General features: G+C 40.9%; 1 protein-coding gene across 1 annotated transcript in view; it reads left to right on the top strand.

The window, feature by feature from the left end:
* The first annotated feature begins 2,856 nt into the window (after positions 1-2,856).
* ZCCHC7 (zinc finger CCHC-type containing 7) overlaps positions 2,857-15,089 on the top strand; it is a 129,610-nt gene continuing 117,377 nt past the window's right edge. The window contains exons 1-2 of the mRNA XM_063457269.1: positions 2,857-2,942; positions 3,754-4,436. Of these exons, the coding sequence (XP_063313339.1) occupies positions 3,767-4,436 (670 nt within the window). The 5' untranslated portion in view covers positions 2,857-2,942; positions 3,754-3,766. The remainder of the gene's footprint in view (positions 2,943-3,753; positions 4,437-15,089) is intronic.

Genomic DNA, 15,089 nt, shown 5'->3' with positions numbered 1-15,089 from the left:
TCTCTGAGGCAGTGTCAGTCGCCTCTGAGTTGGCCGCTAACAGGGCATAAGCCTCCTCTGCACTATAGCTAACAAAACTATAAATATATATTTTTTTTTATTCCCTAATTCCCGCTAAATTCCACCCACCAAAATAACTAAATCACAAATTAATAAAATCAAATAATAAAATTTAACCCCTTAGGGTTACAAAAAACTAAAAATTAACCCTTGAAAGTAAAAAAAAGAAATAGATCACAGTAAAGTATTTGACCTGTATATTGATCACGGCTAGCAGTGATCAAGCAGCAGGGAAAGGGTTATTTTTTTTTTTAATAAAGGGGAAAGGGATTAGGGACTTTTTTTTAAAACTTAGCTATTCTTCTGGGACACAATGTAGCACCGATCCGTCTCTCTCCACTTCACAAACCCACACGAGGTGGAGGGAGGCGGATCAGATATCCCAGCAGCATTGTGACCGCTGTGACTGGCTGTCACAGCGATCACCTGGGCTTGGATGTCGGGATTTGCTGCTGCTGGTCTGCCCCTGACTCGGAGGCACCCAGCAACAGCGTTAACCCCGCGATCGCCGGTACTGCGGCGATCGGGGGTTAATTTTAACGCGTGACGGACGAGGTCCGTCACTCGTCATTAACGCTTTCCCCTGAGTGACGGACCTCGTCCGTCACTTGTCGTTAAGGGGATAATTGACTACGTCATTAAGGGGTTAAATGTAAATACTGTCTTTTCAGGGAATGACCAGATGACCAATAGAGGTACTTCCTGTTTTAGTGCTGCACAGTGTCCATGAACAGAGAATAGAGATGCTGAAGTTCACCATAGAGATACAGTGATTTAATGCATCTCTATGAAAAGAACAGACATTTTAGGCAGAGGCATAACTAGAAACCAAGGGGCCCCGGTGCTAAAATTGCCCTTGCCCTCCTCTCCCATACTTCTTCCCCTCTCCCCCCAGCCCCTCCATGTGTAACATTCATGCATGCCAGACACAGGGTGAGTGTGGCATGGTTGGTGGAGATGAGTATGACACAATTGGAGGGGTTAATGTGATAGGGTGAAAGGGGGAGAGTGTGACAGAGTAATGGAGAATGATTGTGACAATGCTAGAAAAGGTGAATGTGATAGGGTGAACATGGCAGAGTGATTGGAAGTGAGTATGGCCTGGGTGCGTGACAGGATTGGGGGAGTTATTGTGAGTGTGTCAGGGTGAAGGAAGTGACAATGTGTGTGTAAGGGTGACAGTTATGAGACACACATGCAGATAAACAGACAAACACACATGGACACACATGCAGCTACACAGACACTTAAAGACAAACATTCAGATACAAAAAGTATAACACTCATACAGATACAAACAGTGACACACATACAGATACATATGCAAACACTGACATACAGATATGCAGAAATAGAAATGCACATATAGACACACATGCAAACAGATACACATCACAGATACTCATCACATGGAGCTCAGTTGCGCTATTAAAGTGTTGCAGCGCTGACAGGACTCCCTGGAAATTCATGCCATCGGGTGGCCCTAACATCATGGGCCACCCAATGGGGCCCTTCAATGCGGCATAGGCAGTTATCTCTACGGTGGCATTACACTTGGGTTATTATAGCAACGGTGGCATTACACTTGAGTTATTACAGCTGCACCAGTCTGTAGTAAAGATTAGCGCCATTGTGTCCTTTTTCTGTTTTTTCTATATAGTTATACCACACACGCCGGGTCCGCATTACATGGTCAGCGGGCACCATGGTCGCAGGGGTCTGCAAAGAGGCCGGGCCCCCTGGAGTGACGAGCCCCACTGCAGCTGCAACCCTTTGCGACCATAGTAGTTTCGCCACTGATCTTAGGTGAGTCCTACACTAACAATCAACCTTGCTGCTTTCAGATAAAAGGTAAAACCTCTATGATACCTAAAGGGGTATTTTTATGAGCCCCTAAAAATGAATTAACCCTTAATAGGGCACATATGGGGTGGGCAACAGGACTGCAACACAACTGTATTGTGCAAAAGCAAACACACTCTGTGAGCCCTGAGAATTCTGTCCAGCAGTATGTGGAATTTGTATGTTCCCTCACCAAAATAGCATCCACTCAATTGTAACATGAATAACATTTGTGTATGAGTAAGAAGTTCAATCAGCCAACCAATGAGTATTTTACATATGTTCAATAACGTAAAATTCTATTTTATGTTTTAGTTTCCTTTATTGATATGCTTGACTGGGTAAGTACATTTTGGTTTTTTTAAAATGATGCTTGAACACATAACATACTTTTGAAATTATGAAAAATGGTCATTGTATAAAGGAAGCAACATGGTAGCATGATAGTAGGGGTAAATAATACATTTTCCTTTTTTTGTCTGTAGGCTTTGTATACTCTTCATAGTCCTATACTGCTACAGAGACTCACTGCTATACAGTGTTTATAGACAATACGTCAACACTGAATAATACATTTTGTAGAATAATGCAGGTGAAACTCTTGGAGGATAGACCGAGTCCCAGGCTTCCCCAAACTCTGGCCCTCCAGATGTTGCTGAACTACAACGCCCATGATTCAATGAATGAAATAGGCTGAGAATCATGGGCGTTGTTGTTCAGTAACATCTGGAGGGCCGGAGTTTGGGGAAGCCTACAAGACCTTCTAAGCAGCTGTCTTCAGCGAAGTCCTATCATGTGACTGCCCCGTTAAATTTTCAATTACATTATCACGTGACAACACGTCAACCATCCAGCCTCACTTCCTCTTGCGGCCACGAGGATTCTATGTAATTCTAACAGTAGAACGTTGCGTCATCTTCCGTCGACTCAGGTACTTCCTTCGTGTGACGTACACTAGAGCGACGCTTGAAGTTCCATGCTTGAGTTTATGGTTGGGTCGAATCGAGTTTAACCATTTCCTCGCTAGAGTGTGGCTTGCAGTGAGTACTCTGGATTTGGGTTATGTGGGATTAAGAAGACCATGTGCATCATGGACGCTTTGGGTGCCTATGTGCCTAGATAAGCTCTTCTATGCAGGTGTTATCCACATGTTCCTGTTTACAGAATCGTGATTAGGGCAACCTATCACATCCACCTAAAGTCTCATTCTCATTTTATTTATTTTTATCAAGAATGTGACCATAGAGAGACTGTGTTTCACTGACCCCCAAGTATAGGCTTATCTATAGAATGCAAAGTCCACATCTGAACACTATGTAAGTTCAATAACAGCAGTGCCTTTTAACTAGCTACATCCTTAAAGACATTCAGTGTTTGTTAAAGGTCCCTCCCTTTGAAACACTTCTCTAGTTTTAAGCATGCCCACATGTTTACATTTATGTCAAAGAAAATGTAACTTGTTTGCTTTGGTATATTTTCCTGTCATAGTCATTTCAGGGCAGAGTAGTGGAATTTTGTTAGTCATCAGTAATACAAATAGTATATTAGGCTGAAATATGTACATATTAAATGACTTACCCAGTACAAACTTATCTTAAATATAAAGTTGCCCATTCTCGTTGACCCTGAGGTGGCAAGAATCCTGCAAAAGTGTGTTTTTTTATATATATATATATATATATATATATATAATTATTTTTCTGCAGTAGAATGGGTCACTGGGTTTAGACAAAGTGGCCATCAGTCTAATTTCAAACCCAAGTTTGGTAAAGGCACAATGTCTTGTATGTTTACTGCTCACTTTATTTATCAGCTACTTGGCTGTTAATTATGTGCTTATCTGTACTTCAGGTATTTCTTCACAATGTTTCATGATGAAGATGATGGTGATGAGGACAGAGCTACATATGAAGATGAGCTGTACAGAGATGAGTCTTCCAGTGAGGATAGCATTGACAGTGAAGTAGAATTCTACCTCTACAGCCAGGTGCATTATTCCCAAAATCTCACAGAGTCTAACAAGGAGGAAATCGATGCAGATCCACAACAATGTATATCAGAGAAGAAACCGCAACTAAATTCTAGTGTCATCACTGTGACAGACAATGATGAAATCTCAGATAGCTCTGGGGTCATCATCTTGTCAGACACAATGGAAGAAGATAGTGTGTACAGTCTCAAGACTAAGAGGAAAGCAAGTAAGGCTTCCTTACAGTGGAAGGGTGTATTACACAAACCAGGAAACCAATCTACTCCCAAATCCTGCAGTTCTCACAGTAAGCTTTTGAGTGGTTGTAAGACGGGCCAGTTAAATGTCAGCAGGAGTTATAAAGGTGGACTGATCCAGGAAGTCTTGGTGATTAGAGGAAGTTCTGAGGATGAAAGGATCGATGAGTATGTAGTAGACACTGGAACAGAATCAGAAAGTGATCAGAGTGATTTGGAAAACTGGATGCTACTTGGCAGAGCCAAGGAAGAGGGAGACACTAGTATCCAGCTCAATATTGAGGGATGTAGAAGTCCATCTACTGCAGGTTAGTATAGTATTATTTCTTTTTCAGCATGCAACGGCACCATTCACTGGAAATCCTATATTGGAATGGCAAGCACCAGAGACCTGACACTGAGAATTCTCTCAGGAAGTGTTATGCTAAAATTGTAATCTGCTTATTGATGTAGAAATTGCACAGTCCTATGCTATTATTTAAGAAAGTGCTTATAGTTGCTTGTATAAGTTTATAATTGTTCTCTTTGAACATTCATATTAATGGACAAATTTTGATGAACTGGCGAGGCAGGTGCAAATTTTTGGTCAAAATAACATTGGGGTATGTTTACAATTGAGCTGGTCGGTTCTCTATATATAAACTCCATCTGTGACAGGTCAGTAATTCTTATCCAGAATCATATATGATGGAAACCCTACACACATTTTAGTACTAAAATTGAAAACTTAATGTTGTACAATAAACAGGCCTGTTTCAAGTTTTTTTAATTTTTTTTGGCCTTTCTACTTTATGTTTTGAACTAGGTAATAATATAATGCGATCATGTCCTGACATAGTCCTATCTGTGGTTTATAAGATCCATATGAAGGAACAACATTTTACCAGTAGCACATTGTGCTATAAGATGGGCAGATATAAGGACAGCTTGTGTTCATTGCACAGGATGTGGTACAAGAATGTCCTTTGTCTCTGTCTTCTTGCGCATTCATTGTTCAACAATTGCTGCATTTACATACCTGTCTATTTTCTTCTAGATGTCAAAGGAGGAAACTATATTCTTCCCCAAAACAGAACACTAGAGAATGTATTTCTTCCACAATATTTACGTGGTGTGCTTATGCTATAAAGTCTAAATTTCTCTTAGAGAGACCACCATTTGACTTGGTACATGGGCAGTCCATGGCTTTGGTGAGCTCTGTGCACATCTCTATTCTGACACACTATTCTACACTGACAAAGACATACATGCACACATTGACAGACGTGTACACACACTGACATACACACATTTTCTCTCACTCTCACAAATTTACATTTTTCATTTGAATCCACCCAGCCTCCCCACCTTTTGGGAGAGCTGAGTGGACTTTAGCTGAAGCCCTGCTCATCCTGCATGCGAGGGAGCAGTCTAACTGCAACTCCTCTCTGCTCCCTCACACTCTCTGTAGTGGGGTCAGAATGACGTCATATTCCGGCTCCTGGCATCTCTGTACAGCATGAGGAAGCAGAGAGGAGCCGCAGGTAGACTGCTCCCTTGCACGCTGCCCCAGCCTGCCGCCTCGATGATCCCTGAGCCGGCCACCGCCTCGATGATCCCTGAGCCGGCCACCACCTTAATGACCCCAAATGCAGCCGGCTACAACGCTCCAGGAGCCGGCCACCTCCATGCTCTCCAGGGTGGGCTTCCGGCCGGCTGCATTGTTTGTCCAGCTGGTAAAGGGCTGACAAATCTCACATGCCAGGGCAAAACTTCTAGTCTCCATGGTGACCTGGCACGTGGGTTTTTTGTCGAGCCCTGCATTATGGTGTTAGGAATATAAACCTGTATTGCAAATGCTATAGTTTCCTAGTCCTATATTAGATTTAGAGCCCCACCAATAATTTCAGTAAAAATTAGTAACAAAAAAAACCTTGTACCTTTTTTTTTTTTCTAGGGCCAAAACAGTCTTGGTGCTGCTGCTCTACCCGCCTCCCACAAGGTAATTGTGGAGATGTTGCTTTGTGGCTTGTCATCCATTCCAATGCTCCTCATTGTGAAAATTTGGGTTGGGATGCACACTTGCGCCGAAAACGCATCCAGTCAAATGCTTTTCATAGTAAAGCATTAAATTTAATGATTTCCTATGAGCCGTATTTGATGACGTTCAAAGTCATCATGAATGTCACACATCACATGACTGAGTTTCACTTGGTTGTTAAAACTTAAAGGATCACTATAGGCACCCAGACCACTTCAGCTTAAAGGGACACTCCAGGCACCCAGACCACTTCTGCTCATTGGAGTGGTCTGGGTGCCAACTCCCACTACCCTTAACCCTGCAAGTGTAATTATTGCAGTTTTTTTTTAAACTGCAATAATTACCTTGCAGGGTTAAGTCCTCCCCTGGTGGCTGTCTATTAGACAGCCACTAGAGGGAACTTCCTGCTCTATAGCACAGGTTTTCTGTGCTAGAGCTTCGCTGGACGTCCTCACGCTGTGTGAGGACCTCCAGCGTCACTCTATTCCCCATAGGGAAGCATTGAAATTAATTTTCAATGCTTTCCTATGGGGTGCGCTAATGCGCATGAGCGGCATTGCCACGCATGCGCATTAGGTCTCGCCGGCGGCCGAGATCAGTCTCGCCCACCGGCCGACGTAAGCAGAAGGAGGAGCGGGGGAGGAGGAAGCAGCGACGTGGGACCTGTCGCTGCCTTTGGTAAGTCACTGAAGGGGGTTTCACCCCTTCAGCAACTGGGGATTGGGGGGTGGGAGGGAGAGGGACCCTCCAGTGCCAGGAAAACAGATCGTTTTCCTGGCACTGGAGTTTCCCTTTAATGAAGTGGTCTGGGTGCCAGGTCCAGCTAGGATTAACCCTTTCTTCTATAAACATAGCAGTTTCAGAGAAGCTGCTATGTTTATAATAGGGTCAATCCAGCCTCTAGTGGCTGTCTCATTGACAGCCGCTAGAGGCACTTCCGCGCTTCTCACTGTGATTTTCACAGTGAGAAGACGCCAGCGTCCATAGGAAAGCATTGACAATGCTTTCCTATGGACTGGCTGCGCGCGCGCGGCTCTTGCCGCGCATTCAGCCGATGGCAAGGAGGAGGAGAGTCCCCCGCCCGGCGCTGGAGAAAGAGGTAAATTTAACCCCTTCCACCCCTTAGAGCCTGGCGGGAGGGGGGCCCTGAGGTTGGGGGCACCCTCAGGGCACTATAGTGCCAGGAAAACGAGTATGTTTTTCTGGCACTATAGTGGTCCTTTAAGTGCATGTAGTGTCTTTCTTTCTAAAAACCACTAGTGGTGTACTAAGCACTTTATTGTAAACATTGCCATGTCTATAAAACTGCATTGTTTTTTTAAATTCAAAGGTATATACTACCCCCTGACCACTTAGTTGTGATGAAGTCGTCTGGTTGCATTGAGTGGTCCGTTTAAAGCAACAGTGTCACAGGCCTCCCAACAGTCCTGCTTATGGCAGGATTATCCTGCTTCATTTCCCTAGTGTCCTGTGGCAGCACAAGCACATCACTAGATACAGTGGGCACTAGCAGTGGCAGTGCTCTCTGCATGGTCCTAAAGGCTGCGGGCTGGCGTGCTGATGCTTCAAGAAGTAGGAAGGGCGATATAATTACTATAAAATTTCTGCTCTGCTCCACTGTCTTTCTGTATAGCTCCATCTTCAACTCTTGGCTGATGGAGCTGCCTGGAGCTTTGCCACTGTACTCTGATGTGAAATTTACATGTGTGAAATATGCCTTGAGAAATCCTCCTTAGACTTTCTTACACATGTGCAATGAGATACCCACGTTCCCATCAACTGTCAAGTGGCAGTTGCTGGTTAATGGCCATGTATAGAGGGTGTAAACTACTCAATTTCAGCAAGAATTGGTTCACACACTGGGCAATTAGTCCCTACTTTATAACTCTGTCTGCATGAGGTTTTCTGTAAAGATTATAGAAAACTGAAGTACCAGTGTCGCTTGTAGTAGTGACACTCTAATGGAATATTCATTGATTCACTATTTTATTAACCATAAATATGTATTCTAAAATATTTAACTGTGCAAGTCCGCAGTTTTATTATTTGTCTTTTTTTTTTTTTTTTTTGGATTAGTTTTGCCCTTTTTTTTTTTCCCCACTGAAGTTCTTGTCTGGAAGAGGCTCCTATCCTCCCCTGTTTACCCAGATGCCTTTTTCGGTCCTAACTGGAAACCCCGGTTACGTCTGGAAGCACTAATTCTAACCAAACCCCCTCAGACACAGACATGCACTCTGGCTCTGAAAACTACTAATGGATTTTGCACATAGTGTGTTATACCTACTCTACTCTGTATAGTTGTTGGCTTAGAGATCCATGAGAAGGTAAGATAAATTTAGCAATCATCATGGTTAGGTGTATTCTGCAACTCTGCACTTATCTAGACGTAGCATTACTTTTTTTTTGGCAAAACAAGAAGAAAAACTCCAAACTTTCCAATGATAATACTAACTTTAATTTGATGGCTAATCCAGTATACGAAAAAGCACATACCCTTTCTCCCGCTTGGGAATAGGCATGTCATCTGACCGTGTACTTCTGTGTTTGAGTATTGTTGGCAATCTCTATAATGTTTATTTTGGGCAAAATGTCTTATTCTGTAATTTTATATATTTTTTATAAACCCTGAATTTCGGTTAACAAATTATAATAATAAATAAAATAAAAAAGTAGTCAGTTTGTGACTTAATATATTGAGGAATTTGTCCAAATTAGATATCTTAATTTTGCAATTTAGTTTTCAATGCATCAGATTCTCTGCCTTAACGAATAAGCCACGGACAAGGTTAAAAAAAGAGAATTTTATTATATAGTCAATACATGTTTAAAACCGTAATAACTAGAAATATATTTTAATATGGACAAATGGGAATGGTTGAAAATGAGTGATAGGGTTAAAGTCACAAATAGCTTTGATTATCTTGTGTGTGAGGGCTACTGATGCTTTGCTTATATATGTACTCTTGTGCTGTAGAACATCATTGCAGTAACATTTTTGCTATTCTGTTCTAAGGTTGTGCTGTATAATTTATGATGAAATATCAATCGATCTGTATCTAACAAACCTGAGTACATTAGCAGTAATATTTTAAGAGGCTGAACTCTTATGCGATGGATTCAGCTACATATGTGGTTTGTGATTAAAGATTTGAAAGCTGTGGAATTCTCTAAAGTTAATCTTTGTACTATCATGTTAGATGGGAGGGGGCAGGGGTGTGAGCCATGCATTTATCTCATCTTGGGCACCTGAGGGGTTAATACATCCATGCCCTCTTTTCTTCTAATAGCTTACTTCTCCTGATGGGTTGGAGGCAGTGTTTAGACGTTAATTAAAGGCATTCCGTGTATAAATTATTTTGAGGTTTAAGGGTTAAAAAGCAATTACAGGTTAATAGAACCTCACAACAAATCATTTCTATTTGCAAAGCTCCTACTGATTTCCATAATATTCACTGCTAGTTCCATTTCTATTAATCCAGGTACAGCAATGAATAATGAATGTGTGCCTGTATTAATCATCTCGAAAATACCCTTTGAACTGCAGGAAATCACACTTTAATAAATCTCTCTGCCCGGTTTAAAAGGTTTCAAACTATTATAGCCATATATTTGTTCGTTCCATTACTTGGCTGTGGAATAGCCAGCTGGTTGCCATACTAAGAGCTGGAAGGGTTAATATCCATGTTTTAATAAGCATCACTAAAATATTTATATTTGTGCAAGCAATGCTTAGCATTGATATTCTCCATGATGTCTCTGAGAACACAAAATGTCCCTGAATCGGAGAGCTTGCACTTTACTATCAGTGCTTGTTTTATTTCTGTCTGTGAATCTTACCTTTTTTTTTTTGTATTTAGAGCTTTTGTTTCACTAATACTTCTGCGTGGATGGCTGTTTTAAAGCAACTGTTATTAAGAAATGTGTGTATGTTTGCAATCTTTATGTAAAAAAGACTAGAAGAATATTATTTTTATTTATTTTCCTAGTGAAATTATCCTTTGTTGTTCCAACTTACCGGCTTTTTTGCTTCTCGGGTGAAATACGTTTTTATAGCCCATTTGTAGTAGAAACTCTCCAAGCACCATCACCACTACAGCTTGCTGTAGTGATAATGATGCTAGGAGTGCCCTGGTGACCTCCCAGAGTAGGTAGTCAATCTGTTTACAAGCAGCTTGCAAACCTACCTGGGTTTCCCACAGATGGACTGACTTGCACTGAGCTTAAATATTGTCAAAAAGGGTCATACAGTGCTATTAGCTCGGAGCACTCAGCCAATAAGTGCAATCCTCTATCAGCTGTGCTTGGGTCAGGGGGGATGTCTGGATTCTCTTGCAGGTGCCCAGTGGACCCAGTTAGATTGTCATATCTTTCTTAAATGGTTTTACAAATTCCTGGCATCATAACCACTACAGCAGTTTGTAGTAGTAATGATGTTTGGTGTGGTCTCTTCATTTTCGAATGGTTTGAAAGAAAAATGCAATATAAATAAACAAAGATAATCCCGCTAAAGTTCCTGCATTTGCTGTAAACCTTTATATATTTTTAGCTTTAACCAAACAAGGATAATAAAGGCAGGAGTGGAGTCTTCCTTGAGCAACTTGGTAAGAGAAGAAAAAAAATAAAAAGTAAAGTAATAGCTTTGTACATACTTTTCAATAGCCAGTGGTTGAAGTAGTAATCCTACTTCAACCCAGGTTCATATTTATCAAGGTACCGGTATACTGGGACTTTGTTATCCTTGATATTTATAACCTTTACAAGTAAAAAAAAAAAAAAAACACCCACATTTGTTAAGAATATACATCTGACTTCCCTTGTGGCAGAAACTTGTATGTTAGGCCTGTCTGGTGTGGTAGACCCCAGCTTCTTTTGATGTGGTGCGGAATGCTTGTTCCTGTGCTGCTAGGATTATTACCTCAGTGATGTCTTTCAGTCCTGCATTTTCCAACCACTAGTGGGATTTTGTTATTTGAGCCACATCCACTAACAGTGGTAGACCACATTTACAGTTAGTCTTGCCATGGAACCTCCTCCTTTTCTGCATCCTCTATCTGTTGTTGTCTTAGGTGTTCCCTTAGGAGTTTATCTTTGGAAGCCATCATCGTGATGTATTGGTGGATGCTCTAGGACTGTGGCCTTGACACTCATCAGGCCACAACCTCCTTCCCATCGGCTGGTGTGCAGTCTCTGGTTGCTAGATTTCAGGTGGAATCCTCCATTCATAGTGCGTCTTGACATTGATAAAGACCTTCACAGGTCGAAACATTGCAAATAAATCTTCCTGGATACAATCACAGTGAGTGCCTGATATTTTTTCTTTTCATGTATATTTTATGTGTTTTTTTGCTGACCCATTATCAGTAGCACCCTGGATTGGTATATTGTGGCTGAGTGCGACCCTATCTTTTTTTTTTTTTTTTTTTTCTTGACATTGATAGTGACCAACTTATTCCTAAACCAGGTTATTATTCCAGTTGGCTACCTGATGACTGGCAGGGCATATGTTTGATGACTAGGAGCTTGATTTTGACATTGAGCTGACTCTTAAAGACCTTTTTCACTCTCTGGAAGTCCTTCGATGTTACTATCCTCTCTTTTGTGGTACCCTTAGGTACTTGTAGCTTTTTTTCTACATCTATTTTACATTATGGTACTTGAACTCCTTCTGTTCTGATCACCTTCCCTCTTTTTGCAATCATCCTCCCACTCTTATCTTGTCCAAACAACATTCCGATGTCCTTGCTGTATATCCTAGTTAGGTGGATCAGTGAGTCAATGTCCCGCTCACTCTTGGCATACAGCTTGATGTCGGTCATATGCAGTAGATCGTAGCTCCACTCTTGAACCTGTATCTGTATCCACTCTTTATGACGATCCGGCTAAGAGGGTTGAGCCCTAGGCTATGCAGAATAGCATTGGGGATAGCACATCATCTTTGTATAATCTAAATTGATGATCACGTGTTATTGTCCTGGAATTAGCTTCTAGAGTTGTTTTGCACTAGTCTATTAAGTTCTTGATTAAAGCTCTTAATGTTTTGCTGACCTTGTATAGGGCCAAGCATTCCAGTATCCTTGTGTAGCATTGTGTCATGGGCTTGTGTGTGTGTGTGTGTGTGTGTGCCGTGCACAGATTAGTCTGTTTTAGGCTTGACTAGTTAGGAACCTATTGTTCTTGTCTATGACAGAGGTGCTCAAAAAGTGGTTTTCTCTGTACAACTACCATGAAACTTTACCATGCTAAAGACTGGCTTAATATCATAACTGCAGAGTTGAAAGGGGAAAGGGGGGTTTTGACATGGTGCCCATACCGCTTCATTGAGATAAATTGGTCTGGGTAACTAATGTCCTTTTTTAAATCCTGTATAAATCTGTCCAACTGCCTGTTTGCATAGTGTGTGTGTGTAAAAGGAGTGGCTAGCTAGTAGGTTTCAAATCTCTCTATATGAACAGTCTTGATTGCGTTTAGAACAGGGTATATGAGGCTTGCAGTTGATTTATCAGCATCTTACTCAAAGCTTTAAGTGAAACTACAACAGTCAGAAACGCTTGTTGTGCTTACAGACTCTAGATTCTAGACACCCGCACCACTTCAGCTAATTTAAGTGGTCTGGGTGCAGTGTGGCTATTGTCTGCATCCAGTGGCTTTATCCCACACATCCACTGGAGGCGCTTCCTGCATCGAAACTGAGCTTTGTTCCGGTATCTGATGCTGGACGTCGCATGAGGACATCCAGCATCAGATTTTTTTCCCCATAGGAAAACATTGATTAATTGCCCTAAATAATTAGCTGTATTTTTTCTTCCTCAATTTTATACAGTTTTTTTTTTTTTTGCAAATCAATAGATGTTTTGTAGCGTTCTGCATCTTAAAGGAATACTATAAGTGCCAGGAATTCAAAGATGTATCCCCTGGTCTTTAGAATGCCCCGGTGCTAACTCCAAGCATAATACAGGAATGAAGACGAGTGCACTCTGGGGTCTGTAGAAAGTATAGATGCTTTTATTCAGCACAAATCATACATCGACGTTTCAGTTTCTCAAGACACATATATATCTATATATATATATATATATATATATATATTATGTACATTATGTACATACACACACACCTAACCAATTTTTTTTATATATATATATATATATATATTTTTTTTTTTAACCAACATATTCCTGTTTCTATATAATTTTTCCTTTTATCCATAATTCATTGATATTTCAGAGTTTTAGACTTCACAAAGTTGGATTCCACTGCAAAGTCTTAATTTAACATTCAGCGATGCTTTCTATATCTCTAAATTCACTTAAGCTAGCATTCATCAGCAATGCTAGGGCCGAATATACAATGAAAATACACATATTAATAAATATCATTGTTTACTGGATGCATTTTCCCAGTGTTGTTTTAACCCTTTTCCTCCATTTTTTCCCCCCTTTAAACTGTCTAGATAGCCTGGAATCAGAAATTTCATTTAAATTGTAATTCAACTTTTGCACCAGGGATAACGTTGTTAAACCTGTTCTTTCCCTTGATAACACAGACTATCAAGCTTGATGTATTCAGTATGTCAATCAGCTTTTGATACAAAGGAGGTTCTTAAAATGGCTTATGCTTGGAAGGTTTTTTCTCCTCAGTACTGAATTAAATAGCTAAAAGGCACATTTTGCTGCCATGCAAAGAAATCACATTGAACCTTAAGGCTTTATTTAGGCAAATGTGGACTTTTATTTTGACTGGCATTACGTACACTTGCTCTGCTTGTTATCTTGTGTCCACAATCAACACATGCAATATTGGGCATTTTTACTGTGGTGATGTATGAAGGCTTGTGTCTCTTTTGCATTAAATAAAGTGGGCATTTACCATACTCTTCAAAATGGAATTCCTTTAAAAATGTGTCTGGAGCAGACGAGGCACCAAAGACATTACATAATTTATTTCTGAAATGTTATATAGTCGCCATGAAATTTGGGGAACAAAAAAAAAAAAATGATCTTTATTATCCCTTTATTTTTTTTTTATTTTTTTTTTTTTAGCTTAATTGTGAGATAGATATGTGTTTAGGGTTATATTATATATGTCATGGTATAGTGTATGGGTACTAGCAGACTCCCTGTTTAACACCAGTGATCAACCACAAAGGAGGACCTAAACTATCCTATTCCCTCTTGATATAATGCTGCTCTGCTTGGAGGTGAGGAAAGGTTTGCAGGTTAAAGGGACACTATAGTCACCAGAACAACTACAGCTTAATGTAGTTGTTCTGGTGAGTATAATAATTGGCTTCAGGCATTTTCATGAAAACTGTTAACATTGCCACTAGGGACACCTCCATGTGGCCACTCCGCAGATGGCCACTGGAGGTGCTTCCTGGCTCAGTGCTGCACAGTAGGCAGCACTGCCGTTTAGCGTCTCCATGCTCTGCATGGGGATGCTGAATTTTTCTCAGAAATGCATCTCTATGAGGAGGTTCTGATTGGCCAAAACTGTGCTTGGCCCCGCCCCTTGCCGATTTTAGCAAATCCAATGCTTTCCCCATGGGAAAAATCGGCAACTCTGATGTCACAAAGGGGGCGGCGCTGGAATTAAGGTGAGTTTTAATTCCTTCTAAGAGAGCTAAGTGGGGGGCAAGCAAACTAAATGGTGGGTTTAACACTATTGGGTCAGGAACTGGTACACTGCTACTGCTCACAGGTACCCCTGACGAAACCTCAAAGAGATCCTGAGAGACATGTTTATCACATGTACTGGAGGCACACGCTTCAACCACTAAAAGCGGACTCTTGGACCCGCATATCCATGTTTATATCTACATTTTCCATGTTCATGCCTAACTCAGCCGATGGTTAATGCACATAATGTTGCACCATATAAGGCTCATTTATTCTTGATACTCATTCTGTTACCCGTGTTATTGCCTGAGAAAATTACAACAAAT

Source organism: Pelobates fuscus, chromosome 5, assembly GCF_036172605.1.
Source record: "Pelobates fuscus isolate aPelFus1 chromosome 5, aPelFus1.pri, whole genome shotgun sequence".
In the NCBI taxonomy this organism is placed as follows: domain Eukaryota; kingdom Metazoa; phylum Chordata; class Amphibia; order Anura; family Pelobatidae; genus Pelobates; species Pelobates fuscus.
Note: the sequence above shows the minus strand (reverse complement) of the source record. Positions and strands in the feature narration are given on the sequence as shown.